Here is a 15,345-nt window from a genome sequence, read left to right on the forward strand (position 1 = left end):
CAGGTAATGATGTATTTATTTGTGTAAGTAAGTGTACCTACCTACTTATTTATTCATTGAAAATGCTACGCATCATTTATAAGTATTAGTTATGGAGGTACTTGTAGCCATCGATGTCTTGTAGCACATCGGTCTCATTCAGTATACACCATACATTCACAATAATCAATAGTTCGAACATCCTATTTAAAAGACAATATTATTTCAGAACATCAACGAAATCTAATTCAAGTGATGAAACATATTATTATTATATCCCATCCCATAGTTTCCCCAAAGCAGTAAATTTTATATTTGTGAGCAAAATTGTCTGTTTTAACTTTTAAGTATCTTTATTGAATACAAGCAACCCGTCATATCGAACGAAGTCTAACGTATTAATACGACATAATAATGAATTGATTATAGAAACAATAATGAATTACTTAATACTAAATGAATACAATGCCAAATAGAAAGAGAAAACTTTTGAAGCGGAAAAAGGTAAGCAGTAAGAGCAAAAATGACATGCAAACGTGAAAATTAATAGGCACCTTCTATTTATTCAATAAAGATTCAGGTGAAATCTAGATAATATTATTCTTAGTAGGTACTTTTACTATAGAGAAAAAATTGTCTCAATTGTAAAATCTGAGCAAAGTTGTTAAAAGTCCGCTTTATAGATCTCCAGAGTCCAGACTGAGGATTTTAAAAATCTTTTTTTAGAAAATCAATGCATCAAAGTCATGTCTAAGAAGACCCATAGATCATATTAATAATGAAGAAATTCGGGGAACTACAGGCGCTGCGGTTGCTAGTAAGTCATATCGAATACAGGTCTGTAAATTATACAATTGGCAGAAGTAATAATTAAGTTATTAATAATGCTTACTATTTCTATCGTACAAAATAAATAACGAACAACATAATGACAATTTACAGAATAAAAAGTTTGATAAAGGTGGATTAAAGAGGATCTTCTCTCCTTTTTATAAATTGAATTATTCGGCACGACAAGCAAGCAATAATACAAGAATGACGCACGAAACGATTCAATTCTCTGCTGGTTTGTCTAGTAAGGAAAAATCCTATGTTATTAGCAGTTGTCAAAAAAAATCTAACAGATACGTGGACTTAAAAATAATAGCTTCAAAAGCTATAAGAGACAATAAGATTTTTATAATATACGGAAGCTGTAATGCAGTAAAAGAGGCATTATTAGAACGGGGTTGGGTCGAGAAAATGCCGACAAACCGAATGAACCTATCAAAAATACGAACAGATATTTTCTCAAGTAAAACTAAAATACAAAATGAACTTGAAAGACTTCTTTTATCCAATTTTGTTGAAAAACATAATCCGAATTTTGTTTGGCGTACAAAAGACGAACGTCGAGACACTACCATTGACATGAAAAACGATTGTAATGTAATCATTAACAAATTAGAAACTGATGCGACGTGGACTTCAAAACAAGGGCTCTGTTCTTCGATAAAAAGAAACTATTGGTTTCATATAGAAGACGAAGCTGAAGTTAACAGTCCTCGGTCATACAACACATCTGACTATGGTGATATTGAATGTTTTGTAAAAGATTATAAAATCACTGCCTGTACGAGCTTATTGAAATGGATATTGTCAATGGTCGCTAACGACAGACCTATTTTCGTCACTTCAGGAAACATTTCTATGAAAGTCATGGTTTTTGCAATAAACCGTTGTAAAGAATATCTGTTGAGGAAGCAAAATAAAGATATTGATCAGCCAATACAGACTATAAGCAATCGTCAATGGGATTCTTTTTTGAAGAAATATTATTGCATAATAGCTAAAGATGATGTTTTTCAGCCTGACAAAGCAAATAAGCTTCCTGTATATTTGAGCTACTCGAAATTTTTGCTAAAAGAAATCCACAAATATAGGCCGCAGTTGAGCTGTGAAGGTTGTCACAACATTTGGATCATCAAGCCTGGCTGTTGCTCGAGAGGCAGGGGCATTCGCATGGCTTCTAAACTGGGAGTAATCATGAACTTACTGAACAAAGCAAATACAAAATATGTAATACAAAAATATATTGGTAAGTCAGCACCATCATTTTAGTAAATAAAAATATTCGATTGCTGCGATGAAAATAATAATTATTAAGGTTCAGATAGGTACCTACTTAATTTGTTTAATCTTAACATTTATTTTTTAGAGGAACCACTGCTCATCCATGAAACAAAATTTGACATTAGACAATACTACCTTGTAACGAGCACATATCCTCTTATCATTTGGATGTATAAAGATTGCTATTTAAAATTCAGCTCACAGAAGTACAGTTTAAAAGATTACCATGAATCGATTCATCTTACGAACAATGCCGTTCAAAGAAAATATGGAAACTGTTCAGGTAGGCATGCCGACTTGCCAAACAACAATATGTGGGACTTGGACAAATACAAAAGTTATTTGAATAAAATTGGCCAAGATGATGCTTGGGACACAATTATTTACCCAGGAATGAAAAAGTCAATAGTTAGTATCATGCTGAGTTGCCAGGACTCATTGTCTGTAAGCAAGAATCGTTTTGAATTATATGGATGCGACTTTTTACTTGATAAGGAATACAAGCCATGGCTTATAGAAATCAACTCTTGCCCAGATTTAAACCATACCACGCACGTTACTGCCAAAATTTGTCCAGCTGTAGTGTCAGATATAATCAAAGGTAAACGCATTGGTAAATTTTATGAAAATTAATAATGGCTATTTTTGGAAATAGAACTTTAAAAATACTTAAGTTAAAATGGTTTCGCATTCACCTTGATCATTCAGTTTAGTTGAAAACTTAGATTAGTCGTTTGCCGTTGTGACCAAAATACACTTACTTTGATTAACTTTATTTATTTTATTATAGTTGTTATCGACTATTCGAACAATCCAAAGGCTTCTACCGGAAGATTTCAACGTATCTATCGACAGCCCATAACAACGCCACGCTATACTAATGCTGTCGAATTATCTCTGCGCGGATATTCATTGCCCATAGAATACTTTTACAAAGGAAAAATTGAAGTACATGAAACCTATGAAGATCCTAAATTTGGCAAACAATACGATGTAAAAGAAGTGCTTCATTCATTGAAACAGGCTTACAATACGGAAACGATAGTGAAACAGCCAGATAAAGATTTCAGCTTTCCAGATAAAAAGAAAAGAGCCAGTATGCATAAAACTGTATCCGAGTACGAAATGAACGTCGCAGCTAGTGTTATAAACGGGCAACTAGACGAGTTGATGGAAAAAATAACATCCGAAGGTAGTTCCAGTACTGAGAATGATGTGAAACTTGATTTGCGTTCTTGTCCATCTTCGCAGAAGTCTCTAAATCCAATACAAAATGTTCGCAGCGTCACTGACTTTAAAACTCTTTTTAAAAAATCAGCAAATCAACTTACAGCACTGGATGATATCATCAAAACATTTAGTTTTAGTAAACTAGATGATGGACCGCATGGTAAAGGCAGTGTTATAGAATGCAGAGCCATTGAAGAAATTATTGAACATTCCATAAAAATGAAATACCCACGTCACAAAACCAAAATAAGCTGTAATACTTTACACAAGACATATTAAATGCAACCGCCAAAGTTGTCTCCTTTATGAGTGCAAAAGAAAAAGAGTATCGCTCTAAAATATAAATCATTTGCACTAATGCCAATATTTTTATTTTAAGGTACCTAACTACTACCTATCTAGTAGGTATAATAAATCAGTGTAGCCTAACACTTCAGTTATAATTTTAAATACCAAAAATGAAATAAATTAGTCTGCCTTTTTCCAATTTTGTTGAATGCAAAAATCAGCCGAAGATTACGATGAACTCTTTTATGAGTTTGTTCTTTAATTTCTTAAATTAGTTTTCGCAGGTTTTTAGGGTTCCGTAGCCGAATGGCAAAAAACGGAACCCTCATAGATTCGTCATGTCTGTCTGTCTGTCTGTCTGTCCTTCCATATATCACAGCCACTTTTCTCCGAAACTATAAGAGCTATACTGTTGAAACTTGGTAAGTAAATGTATTCTGTGAACTGCATTAAGATTTTTACACAAAAATAGAAAAAAAACAATAAATTTTGGGGTTCCCCATACTTAGAACTGAAACTCATAAATTTTTTTTTCATCAAACCCATATGTGGTTACCCATAGGTCTTCCCAAATTATATTGAGGTTTATAATATAATTTTTTCTAAACTGAATAGTTTGCGCGAGAGACACTTCCAAAGCGGTAAAATGAAAAAATATATGATGTACATTACTATGCAAACTTCCAGCGAAAATTGGTTTGAACGAGATCTAGTAAGTAGTTTTTGATTTATCGTGCAAAATGTCGATAAAATACGATTGTACTACGGAACCCTCAGTGCGCGAGTCTGATTCGCACTTGGCCGGTTTTATTTACTTTTTGACATTGCAACTTGAAGTCAGTCTTTGAGTTGACGGAGTTGACTCACAGAGTTAAAATGGCGCGTAAGGGCAACCATTACGAAGTCAGACACGCGGAATTATTTACAATGTTTATAAATATTTTGTAACCGAAGCTAACAGATTAAAAAATACCGTAGGGTTTCGTACCTACTACAGTCGTATTATTTCAACATTTTGCACGAAAAATCAAAAACTGTTATGCATAAATAAAAATAAAAATCAGTCATAGTCAACTCATAAAGTTGTAGAATGTACGAGCCCTTTTATATGATACCCCAATTATAATACGGAACCCTCGGTGCGCGAGTCTGACTCGCACTTGACTGGTTTTTTACGTATTATATAATTAACTCACATTTTTTTAAAGTTACCCGTATCCACTGTAAGATTCAGATTTCAGTCAAAGTATCCGAGTTAGCGATAGATCTGCTATATAGTCTGTGACCTTTAAAAAAAATGGAATGCGTTCATTTGTGAAGAACAATTTTATATTTCGCAAAATTTTAATCAATGCAAATAAGTAGTGCACAATATGGGTCGTTCGAGATCACGTAGTAAAACGCCTAGGCGTCACCACAAAAGTAGCAAACATTCAAGAAAGAAGAGTCGTTCTAAAGATCGCTCTTCGTCCCGAAGTAGAACTTCTAAACACGCCGAGAAGATCAGGGAGCGGAGTTCTAAATCACGGTATTTCTAGTTGTTAAAAGTGTGTTTTGTGTCTAATTGTCCATTATGTAAATAAATAATGATTATTACAGTAAAAGATCGCACTCTGCATCTTCATCGTCGAGTACAGATGGTTCATACGAAGGGAGTAGGCATGGTAGGAAAAAGTCCAAAGGACGCAGCAAAATGGATGAAGTGGATCGCCTTGCAGAAATGGAAAGACAAAGACGCGTCAGAGAGGCAGAACAAAAGGTATGAAACACTGCAGATACCTCATTCTGTATATTTTATTTGAATCTATGACCCAACTATATGAATGTACTAGACAGCATTTATCATACAAACAACTAATTTTTGTAGGTAGTCGAAGAAGAAGCAGCAAAGAGAATAGAACTTCTTGTAAAGAAGAAGGTAGAAGAAGAACTTGAGAAGCGCAAAGATGAGATAGAACAAGAAGTAGCCAAAAGAGTAGAAGAGGCAAAAAGAAAGATGGAGAAAGAGATGATGGAGGAACTTGAGAGACAAAGGGAACAGCAGCGACGGGAGGAGTTAGCCAGACAGGTAACTATGCCCCACGCTCGCCAGTCATGTGTAAAAGCAAGGCGAGTTCTGTTGCTCTTACATGTGACGCATCCTCACCCCAGGGAACAATCTGATTTGTTCCCACTCACACATACTCCATATAATGTTCTGTGATTATTACCAACAATGTATAAAACCAAGCAAACTAATAAAAGTATTCTTTCGATCATATCTGTTAAAGGTCCAGTCGAGTAGTTCGAGTGCTTACAAGAAATTTTTCTTGATTTGTTCAATAATTGTTCACTCATTGAGTCAGCCTTTATGATGTATTTCCATATTGCATTCAGTTACGACTTGCATGTATTTTGCACCAACGAGGCAGACTCCTTGTACTATTTGTTGTACTGTTAAACGCCATAAAGGTGACTGGCTAGAATTTTAAAATTGTTCACTTGACTGTCCTCGGCAGTCACGTAGTCTATAAGTCAGGTCAGAAGACTGATCAAGAGCCCGAAGCCCTAAGAGTTTTAAGGAGGTGCCGCTTGAGGATCCAGCCGTGACAGCTGAAGGTATTTTTGAACCTATTTTTTGTATAACAACATTTATGTTATCTCAGAGAAGTCATACAATTATATCCAGCTGATACATTGTATGGTTTGTAGAAAGCAAAACACTGTTTGATTTGTTGTATGATCGTAGATTAATCAAAAAGAATCACATCATTTTATTATTATAAAGAACAGAATCATAAATGAGATCAAAATATAATTAGATAATAGGACATAAGATAAAATATATTGTACATTTTGTGAAATAAAATGGATGTAAACATGTATTAAATTTTGTATTGCAAAGCACCTGTTCATAAACATGTTTTTATTTTGATAAATGTGTAAATTTGCAACTTGTAATATAATGTTTGTTGCGTCTGCTCTGAGAGATGTGAAGTTGTGTTAATGTATTGTTTCTGTTAAACAGGAGGAAGAAGCTCGTAAAAGGAAAGAGCTGGAGGATATCATGGCGGAAAACAATAAAAAGATAGAGGAAGCTCAGCGGAAGCTGGTAAGTGTCTGTCTGTCACTGTCTTCACATTATGAAAAAATCGGCCAAGTGCGAGTCAGGCTCGCGCAACGAGGGTTCCGTACCACAGTCGTATTTTTCGACATTTTGCACGATAATTCGAAAAACTATAATGCTTAAAAATAAATAAAAATCTGTTTTAGAATCCACAGATTAAGACCTTTCATCCCCACTTGATATAGTTATCTTACTTCGAAAATTGAAAATACTAATTATTAGTTCATAACCACAATTAATTTTTTTTGTGTGATGTGACCACAAATTCACGGTTTTCAGATTTTTCCTCGAATGTCTGCTATAAGACCTACCTACCTACCAAATTTCATGATTCTAGGTCAACGGGAAGTACCCTGTAGGTTTCTTGACAGACAGACAGACAGACAACAAAGTGATCCTGTAAGGGTTCCGTTTTTCCTTTTGAGGTATGGAACCCTAAATAATTATATGAAAGTAAAAGCTGACTGACTATCTATCAACACTCGGCTGAAACTACTGGACAGATCTGGTTGAATTTTGGCATGTAGATAGCTGTTATGACAGACATTTGCTAAGAAAGGGTTTTTAAAAAATTCACCCCATTAGGGGTTGAAATTTGTGTAGTCCACGTGGACGAAGTCGCGGGCACAAGCTAGTAATATTACAATTGTAAAAGTTTATTGGGATAATAAACATGCTTTACTTTAAAAAAATGTTATTTCCAGGCTGAAGAGAGGTTAGCAATGATAGAAGAACAGCGTAAAATGGATGAAGAGAGACAAAAACTGAAACGGGAACAAGAAAAGAGAGTAAAAGAGGAACAAAAGAAAATCCTCGGCAAAAATAATTCAAGGCCCAAATTGTCATTTTCGCTGAAACCTCTTTGATGTGTTGTAGTTGTAAGAAAGCGTATAGTTAGTAATATATATCTAAATTAGCTATAACTTTGATAGTGTCGTAACTAGAATTTTGATGCAAAAGTTATAATTTACCTTTATCTAAATCGGTCGAGCCGTTCAGTAGTTGGAAGCGGACATACGAACAGACGTATGTATGTACATTCACGTCAAACACATATCCCTCATTTGGGCTTCGCAGCAGTGTTGTAAAAAGGGAGAATGTTTTGATTGATGTTGTTTAACTTTAAAATACCATAATATTATAGTACGCGACAGGTCGAGACAGCCCCGCACACCCAAACAGCTCCGCGCAAACCCGGTGCGGGCGAGCTCGAGTGACGTGCAGGGCGTCCCCCCGCCTCATACCCCGATTGGCATCTCAACCTGTCTCGGACTATATCTTTAATGTTTGTTTGCCCTTTATGCGTTCCTATAACATTCATCCGATTGCAATAATACTTTGTACAGTTGTTGTTGGGACTTGCGAGAAGGTTTCTGACATAGTTCCGTACACTTACAAAGTGGTTGCTATGCTGACACTAGTTTTTACTAAACTAAATTTTTTGAGGAACAAAATAATAATAATAATTGTACCTACCTTTATAATATTGAAAGAAATTGTCAAAAATGGTAATTGTATGGTGGTACAGCACATAGGTACCTACAGCAACGTCAAAGTAGATTTTGTTGTATAAATAAAATTACAATTATAATATGTATAACTGTGTCAATATACTTAGATTAGATTTTATTAAAGTTAAGTAGGTTAGATTTTATAACAATCCAGCCTTGCATTACAACAGCAGCATATTATTCCTTGACAAGTTTTCTTACAATTAATATGTTGTACCACATTAAGAAAGACCTAATTGTAACAGATCTAATCGTAATCGATCTAACACTCATTGGCTTCTGTCCTCTTCAGTGACGTGCAGTTCTTACAGCCGCTCTCAGAGTCGCTAATCGTTACTAAAGATTGCTTCAAAACGAGACAGATTTATGTGAGAGAGTCTGTCTCGTTTTAACTAAACTTAAGTAACGATTAAGCGACTCTGAGTGCGGCAGTTAGAGGCATGAAATCACTCAGCTTACCCTAGTTGTAATAACTCAATGCTTATTTAGTAATGATCTGTGTGCCTAAGGAATGCGCCCCTGGCCTAACTGTCCCTTGCAGTCATGACGTATAAAGAAGTTCAAACTTCTCTACTGCAGCTATGCTCAAATGCTTCCTTCTGGAATTTTAATATCTAAAGACTAGATACTGCTAAAAATCTGTAACTTTCTGCATAATCGGTCACCTTGCAGCCAATGAGCGTCCAGTATATCGATTACCTCGGGGATACCTAATTTCCTTCGAGCGCGTCTCATACAAAAAAAGTTTGATTATCACTTTAATAATATAAAGCAATTAAATTCCATGTAGGTAAGCAGATGTAGAATTCCGCATAATAATTTCAAAATTACATGAGTTCAAATTTATATGTATGTACCTACCTACTTAACTCTTTAACCGTATAAAGAGACATCATTAAATCAAACTTCGTTTGTATGGAGCGCGCTCCGTATACACTTAAATTATCGCATTTCATGTGGTTACATTTAATTAATTATTTCTCTCATACAGCCGGAAATATATTTTGCATTATTCTCTTTAGACTTAATTAGTATAGAATTCTGCAAAATACTACAAGCACAAGATCTTAATAATAATTATAATGACATACAACATCTTATAAAATTTAATAAAGACTCAAGCTACCTATACCTACCCTAAGTTGTTTTTTATTTCTCCTAACTGCCGATATGAAAAAAAAATTGTAATTTTGTTGTGGTGAGTTACGCACGTCCCTGGGGTTGGAGGCTGGAGCTTTATGATATGGGGTTTTTCAGGTTTCGACGAACGTAACTAGTAGTAGATTTCAACCTAGGTACCTATTAGATACGGTTCACGAGAACAGTCCACAGACGGATGGAGGTAATAGGGTTCCGTAGGCCGTTTTTAGGGTTTGAAACCCTAAAAATACCTGTAATAATGGTAACTACGGCTCCATTTTCTGGATATTCAAGTTTGAGCATTGATAGGTAGAATTTTCGGCAAATCAAGTGGCCACTCTATTCCGGATACGGCGATTTATTTAAAATTTAAATAAGCGATAATAACCTCTGGACTAACTACCTATAAGTAACTACGACGATCACGTACGAAATGAGATAAGTGTTTCTTGCTGCTTGACGGGCGCATCAAGCCGCTTGATCAAGCAAAACAAATCAGTGCTTGACGTCAAGCCGCCTGACCGTCTGGGAACTTCGTCAGGTTCCATTGAACTAATGTTTTTGCGCAAGACGCATGATTATTGAAATTATTTTTAAACGAAAACGTAAACGTCAGACCAACATCATCTAACGTCATCAATGTCAATGTCAAACGGCCATTGATCTTTTTGGAATTTCTATTCTATGGACTGTGCTCTTTTCAGTCAGTTTTCAAGTTTAATTTATTAAACGCAGTGTTTTTATTTTCCTAATTCTTATATTAGTGTTAATAACTTCACATATGGGTGTTCTTTTGAACAGTTTAGTCTTCAAGTTATTCATAGAATCATGTACTAAATAATATCTAAGTGAACTCAAAGTGATAACGTTCTTACACAAAAGCTCCGGCTTTTATAGATAAAATCAATATAATGGCTGAATTTCTAAAAGGATTGATACTGTCTGTCCTATCTGAAAAGTGTTACAATGAATATTTTATGAAATACAACTTTCTCGATGGTACATTACATTACATTGCAATTAGTGTGAATCATGTTTTACATACCTAATTATAAGGAAATTAAATGCTTTCTTATTTTCAGAACCATGTTTCAAAGCTACGTTAAGCAAAGGACTTGGTATTGGTATAATCGCTGGCTCAATACTGGTGAAAGTTCCTCAGATTCTGAAAATACTTGGCAGTAAAAGTGCTGAGGGTATAAATATTTATGGAGTCTACTTGGAACTATTTGCAATAACTGCAAACTTTGCCTACAGTTATATTATGAGCTTTCCTTTTAGGTAAATGTTCTAGTCTATACATTTTAATTAAAAAAAATTCTTGTTTATGGATGTTGTCATGGTCAACTTTTGAAACTTCAACATCTTAATATTTCTCAATGCATACCTTATGTATGTGGTAACAAAAACCCATTTATAGATTTAACGTTTGCTTTTCTGGCTGCCTTTGATAACTTAGTTGCTTAATCGTTACTTAAGATTGAGTTAAACGAGACAGAGCTATATCTCTCGCATAAATCTGTCTCATTTAAACTCAATCTTAAGTAACAATTAGCGACTCTGAGTCCGGCTGTAAAACTTTATTTTTATCTATCTATTAAAATAACAATTATTTGCCTACATTAAAATGGCTAGTAACTGCACAGTACAGCAGCATAATAATAGAATAGAATATAATATTAAGTCTGTTAGTGTCAAATGTCTGATTTTTAGCATTTTGTATAAACAACAAAATATATCTGAACAAACACAATTTAAGAAGGATTAAGATTGGTATCAGAACTCTGCTATTTTAGTAGTTGTAGTAGTTACTGTATCCTAATTTGTACTTTACAGTGCTTGGGGAGAAGGTACATTTTTAGCAATACAGACTGCAATCATTGCATCCCTGGTGCTTCATTATGGTGGAGCGCCCGGCAAGGCTGCTGCTTTTCTTGCCACTTATGTAGCACTCGTCTCCGCTGTAGTCAGCGGTTTCACACCCAAAGATGTACTATGGACTATGCAAGCTATTAATGTTCCTATCATAGTTATTGCTAAGGTAAAGATAAAGATTTATATTGAACTAGCGACCCACCCCAGCTTTTTAGAACTTTTTAGCTGAACATTTTCATGATACATTGTTTTCATGTAACTTTAACCAATAGGCACTTTTTTAAAGTTGGTCTTAAATGGTTAATATTTGTGCTATTATATCAAAAAAATTAACACTATATTTTTTTGCGCCCTAAAAACCGTAAAACTTTCATTTAAAAATATATTTTTCTTAGACAGGTGAAAAAACTGTCGGCCATGTTTGACCGATAGATTATCTGTGCTCTGACGTCATGCATTTGTAAACAACAGCATAACCTCCCAAAGTTTAATAAACATGACTTCTATACTAGTGTACATGAAAAATATAGTAATTTTCGTTATTGTATCATCCGAGAATGTAAAAAACGCATCGATAAAGACCACAGGAAAGTTGTGGATTAGAGTGCCCAGTGAAATAAATATACGTAACACGCGAAGACTTGCTTAAAGGGATCCTATATGACTAACGACTTCAACCCAATTTATTTTTGCAAAGATCACTTTGTTGTAATAACTTATTCAATTTATAAAGAGAAAACGATATTTTTTTACGTTTACTATGAGTTTTTAGAAATATATAAAAACTAGCTTATGCTCGTGACTTCGCCCGCGTGGACTTCATAAATTTCAAACCTCCATTTAACCCACTCAGGGGTGGAATTTCAAAAAATCCTTTCCTAGTGGATACCTTCTCTTTACCTACAAAGAACACACCCACCAAATTTCATGTATCTAGGACCAGCTGTTTAGATGTTTAGGCTGTGCGTTGATATATAAGTTAGTCAGGACTCTAAATTTTATATATATGGATACTACGTTAGTCCACGCGTGACATAGGGACGACATTTCTTTGTTTACATATTTAATGACGTCACATCATGGCTGACAGCGTTTTCTGCGTTTCAAATAAAAATAAAAACTGTATTTTTTAAAATTGGATTTATATATCCATCCTGCGTTTTTAATAATTGTTATTGATATATTTCGTTGTCTTAAGCAAAATACTATAATAAATAATGATTTATTGGACGAAATTAGATATGAGTCAAGTAGCCTATTAAGCAGCGCACCCCACAGAAAATGATTCTTTTCCCATCTTAATTCACATTTATACAATTTTAGTAAGGTTCTCAAATTTTTTTGAAAATAAAGTATAGCCTGTTACTCAAAAATAATGTTAGGTGAAACAGTTTGTAAAATCAGTTCAGAAGTTCCAGAGATTACCCCTACAAACAAACTTTCTTTCTTTATAATATCAGTATAGATAAGAATTAGGTCACAATCACACCTTATCTATTCCCTCATTGATGGGATGATCATGATCAGTGTCTACACAGAACAGAGTTTTGTGTCCAAACTGTCAATCATAATCAGGGAAAAGATTAAATTATTGTGAACCCACCCAGATAAATGTGGTTTTTGTATTTTTACTTTGTACTTTTGAGTACTTCCTATGAAGTATTAAATTGGGTAGACAAAAGGGAAGAATAGGAAGAGATCACGACCCTCAAACATAAGGAATACAATGCAGAGAAATTAAAAGTTGCAAATATTTAGAGATGTAAATTTTTATTTTTTCTGGTTCCTGGATCTCAATTTTGAATAGTAATTTGCGCGTAACTGCAAAAAACTAATAACTGTATTTATTTCACAGTCCATCCAAGTGATAACAAACTACAAGAATGGTAGTACAGGACAACTATCTGCTGTTACCTGCCTCCTTTTGTTTGGAGGAAGTATTGCAAGAATATTCACTTCTATACAAGAAACTGGGGATTTTATCATGATAGTCACATATTGTGTATCAACAATCGCCAATGGAGCCTTGGTCTTGCAACTCTTATGGTACTGGAATGTGGTCAAAACTAACAAGAATATAAATAAGAAAAAGAAGAAGCGCATATAGTATAAGGCTAATATCAACAACCACTGGGATGGGTGGGACCCTGGGATGGCGGCTGTCTCCTTTACATTTATATGTAATACAAATATTTAAATAAATTTTATTAGATTTTTAATTTTACTCATTAATTTGTACAGCTATATTATCATTATCTACAAAATTTACTCGACAGTTGTAGTGACACGAACTTTTTGCATCTGAAATCATTATTATTATTATTTATTTATTTATTATTTAATTAGAACGGCCATAAAGCCAATTACACTAATTAAACTACGAGTACAAACTAACATAACCATACCTACTTACAAAAATTGTTAAAATTATAAATTTTAAAAAGCAAAATTATAAATTTTCACAAAAGTGCATGATCTGACCCATGAGGTCAGCCCATTTGTCAGCAAATATGTCACAGCGAGGGGACTCCTTCAGCAGCGCGTTGAGCGCAGCCAAAGTGCGCGGTATAGGTGGACCTAGAGCGCGCTACCCTTGCGACTAAACGGAATAACGAAAAATTTGGAGCGGTGGCGGAGATAGCTGTAATTAGAGGCTTAACGCAGCAGAGCTTGTTGTGTGTGTGATATCGAGTGATTACAACTCTACACAATATTGGTAAGTACGCGGGCGAAAGTGATGAAAATCGGCCTTTAGAATGACATTTCATATTTGAAGTCTCTGTCACTCATACCCATATGCTCTACAAATCTGCCGTCTCCTTCTAAAGATCGATGTTCATCACTTTTGGGCGCGTACTACCTAACTGATTTAATTACTGGAAGACTAGGTGGACGGACGACATCTGACGAGTCGCAGGGAGCCCGGCGCAAGATCGTGGCGTGTGGAAGTCGCTACAAGAGACCTATGTCCAGCAGTGGACGTCTATCGGTTGATGATGATGAAGACTTAAATTCTACAAATTGCAGTATTTTTTTCACTTCATTCAAATCTTATCTTATTAGTTGACGTGGGATGGTAATAAAATAAAACAAACAGGTTTCCATTGAAAGGTTTATGTATTGCATATTCACACTAAAAACACAAATGCAACAGTTGAATTTTATATACTTAGCAATAATTCTAAATGTGGAATGGTTTTTGGATTAGTGACTATCGTCTATAATGAATTTACCAATACCAACACAGTTAAAATGATGTAACACAAAAAAAATTGAACAAAATTGCATTATTTATTGGATATTATGAAAATAAATGAAAAATTTAAAATGTTACTTATTTTCATCTAATATTTACAAAACTAGTCAATAATAGTGGTTACAAAGCACCTTAACAATAAACGGGCCCTAGCACCAAATTGGCAACAATTAATGCAATACAATGGCATACTTTCTGATCAACCTCTTCCACTACAATTTTTGCAAGCCTTATAAAATCAGCCAATAACAATAGAGTTAACACTGATCAAATTGTTTTATCTACCTTTACTCAAGGAAAAATTAAAAGATAAGGAATTAAAATAGGAAAAACTAAATAAATTGAATAAGTAATAGTTTTGTTTTGTTCTATAACTCGTGAATAAATATAAGTTTCCTTGGACTGATAACCCCTTTTTTACATCAAAATTTCGACATGCTATTGCTGTCTAATTAACTTAAATATAACTTAGTACATTTACTTATTCAATGTCGTATTTCGTTTTCAACGTTCGTCATAATTTTTAGCCCATAGTCTATTTTATAATCATTTAGTAAAAATATTGGAGTTAACCATAAAACACCCCATTGATAGTGATACTGATGACACTGATGTAGTGTTATGCAGCACAAGTTTGGTGCTAGGACGGCTGTTAACTCTAAACTTAAGATATTATAGTCCTCGTCAATCTTAATGGCCGCTCCGAACGTATTTACTCTAACCAACAATGTTAGAGTAAAACGTGCCTAAAAACCTGGATTTAAGTCAAAAATTCAGTACTACCGATTTCAATTTTGTAATTTTCTCGCTCATATGGACTTTAAAGCCAATTTGTAATTTTTCTTTAA

General features: G+C 34.3%; 3 protein-coding genes across 5 annotated transcripts; all 3 read left to right on the forward strand.

Moving 5' to 3' along the window:
* The first annotated feature begins 400 nt into the window (after positions 1 to 400).
* LOC117993487 (tubulin glycylase 3A-like) lies at positions 401 to 3,679 on the forward strand. Of its 2 annotated transcripts, none has more exons than XM_069501081.1 (4): positions 401 to 483; positions 922 to 2,056; positions 2,177 to 2,692; positions 2,882 to 3,679. In XM_069501081.1, the coding sequence occupies exons 1-4, from the start codon at positions 436 to 438 to the stop codon at positions 3,598 to 3,600; spliced, it is 2,418 nt and encodes an 805-aa protein (XP_069357182.1). In that variant the 5' UTR covers positions 401 to 435; the 3' UTR covers positions 3,601 to 3,679. The 2 variants fall into 2 exon arrangements, with proteins under 2 accessions (XP_069357182.1, XP_069357219.1); XM_069501118.1 differs by lacking the exon at positions 401 to 483 and adding an exon at positions 751 to 816.
* A 1,214-nt stretch (positions 3,680 to 4,893) lies between these two features.
* Arglu1 (Arginine and glutamate rich 1) lies at positions 4,894 to 9,361 on the forward strand. Of its 2 annotated transcripts, XM_034970250.2 has the most exons (5): positions 4,894 to 5,137; positions 5,209 to 5,368; positions 5,477 to 5,677; positions 6,617 to 6,700; positions 7,420 to 9,361. In XM_034970250.2, the coding sequence occupies exons 1-5, from the start codon at positions 4,983 to 4,985 to the stop codon at positions 7,579 to 7,581; spliced, it is 762 nt and encodes a 253-aa protein (XP_034826141.1). In that variant the 5' UTR covers positions 4,894 to 4,982; the 3' UTR covers positions 7,582 to 9,361. The 2 variants fall into 2 exon arrangements, 1 of the variants encoding a protein (XP_034826141.1); XR_004673714.2 differs by lacking the exon at positions 7,420 to 9,361 and having other exon boundaries at positions 5,477 to 6,207.
* A 664-nt stretch (positions 9,362 to 10,025) lies between these two features.
* On the forward strand, positions 10,026 to 14,530 carry LOC117983646 (mannose-P-dolichol utilization defect 1 protein homolog). Its single transcript, XM_034970264.2, has 4 exons — positions 10,026 to 10,365; positions 10,449 to 10,647; positions 11,203 to 11,407; positions 13,097 to 14,530. Exons 1-4 carry the CDS (start codon positions 10,278 to 10,280, stop codon positions 13,346 to 13,348), a joined length of 744 nt encoding a protein of 247 aa, XP_034826155.1. The 5' UTR covers positions 10,026 to 10,277; the 3' UTR covers positions 13,349 to 14,530.
* Positions 14,531 to 15,345: the final 815 nt, after the last annotated feature.

Source organism: Maniola hyperantus, chromosome 1, assembly GCF_902806685.2.
Source record: "Maniola hyperantus chromosome 1, iAphHyp1.2, whole genome shotgun sequence".
Taxonomy (NCBI): Eukaryota; Metazoa; Arthropoda; class Insecta; order Lepidoptera; family Nymphalidae; genus Maniola; species Maniola hyperantus.

What these genes read in the sequence shown, in the direction of transcription:
- LOC117993487 (XM_069501081.1), top strand. Translation starts at nt 436, where the DNA reads ATGAATACAATGCCAAATAGAAAGAGAAAACTTTTGAAGCGGAAAAAG. An exon ending in AACTTTTGAAGCGGAAAAAG is followed by an intron (nt 484 to 921) that starts GTAAGCAGTAAG and finishes GACAATTTACAG; the next exon opens with AATAAAAAGTTTGATAAAGG. An exon ending in AGTGTCAGATATAATCAAAG is followed by an intron (nt 2,693 to 2,881) that starts GTAAACGCATTG and finishes ATTTTATTATAG; the next exon opens with TTGTTATCGACTATTCGAAC.
- LOC117983646 (XM_034970264.2), top strand. Translation starts at nt 10,278, where the DNA reads ATGGCTGAATTTCTAAAAGGATTGATACTGTCTGTCCTATCTGAAAAG. An exon ending in ATTATGAGCTTTCCTTTTAG is followed by an intron (nt 10,648 to 11,202) that starts GTAAATGTTCTA and finishes TGTACTTTACAG; the next exon opens with TGCTTGGGGAGAAGGTACAT. An exon ending in CTATCATAGTTATTGCTAAG is followed by an intron (nt 11,408 to 13,096) that starts GTAAAGATAAAG and finishes TTTATTTCACAG; the next exon opens with TCCATCCAAGTGATAACAAA.
- Arglu1 (XM_034970250.2), top strand. Translation starts at nt 4,983, where the DNA reads ATGGGTCGTTCGAGATCACGTAGTAAAACGCCTAGGCGTCACCACAAA. An exon ending in TCAGAGAGGCAGAACAAAAG is followed by an intron (nt 5,369 to 5,476) that starts GTATGAAACACT and finishes TAATTTTTGTAG; the next exon opens with GTAGTCGAAGAAGAAGCAGC. An exon ending in GGGAGGAGTTAGCCAGACAG is followed by an intron (nt 5,678 to 6,616) that starts GTAACTATGCCC and finishes TCTGTTAAACAG; the next exon opens with GAGGAAGAAGCTCGTAAAAG.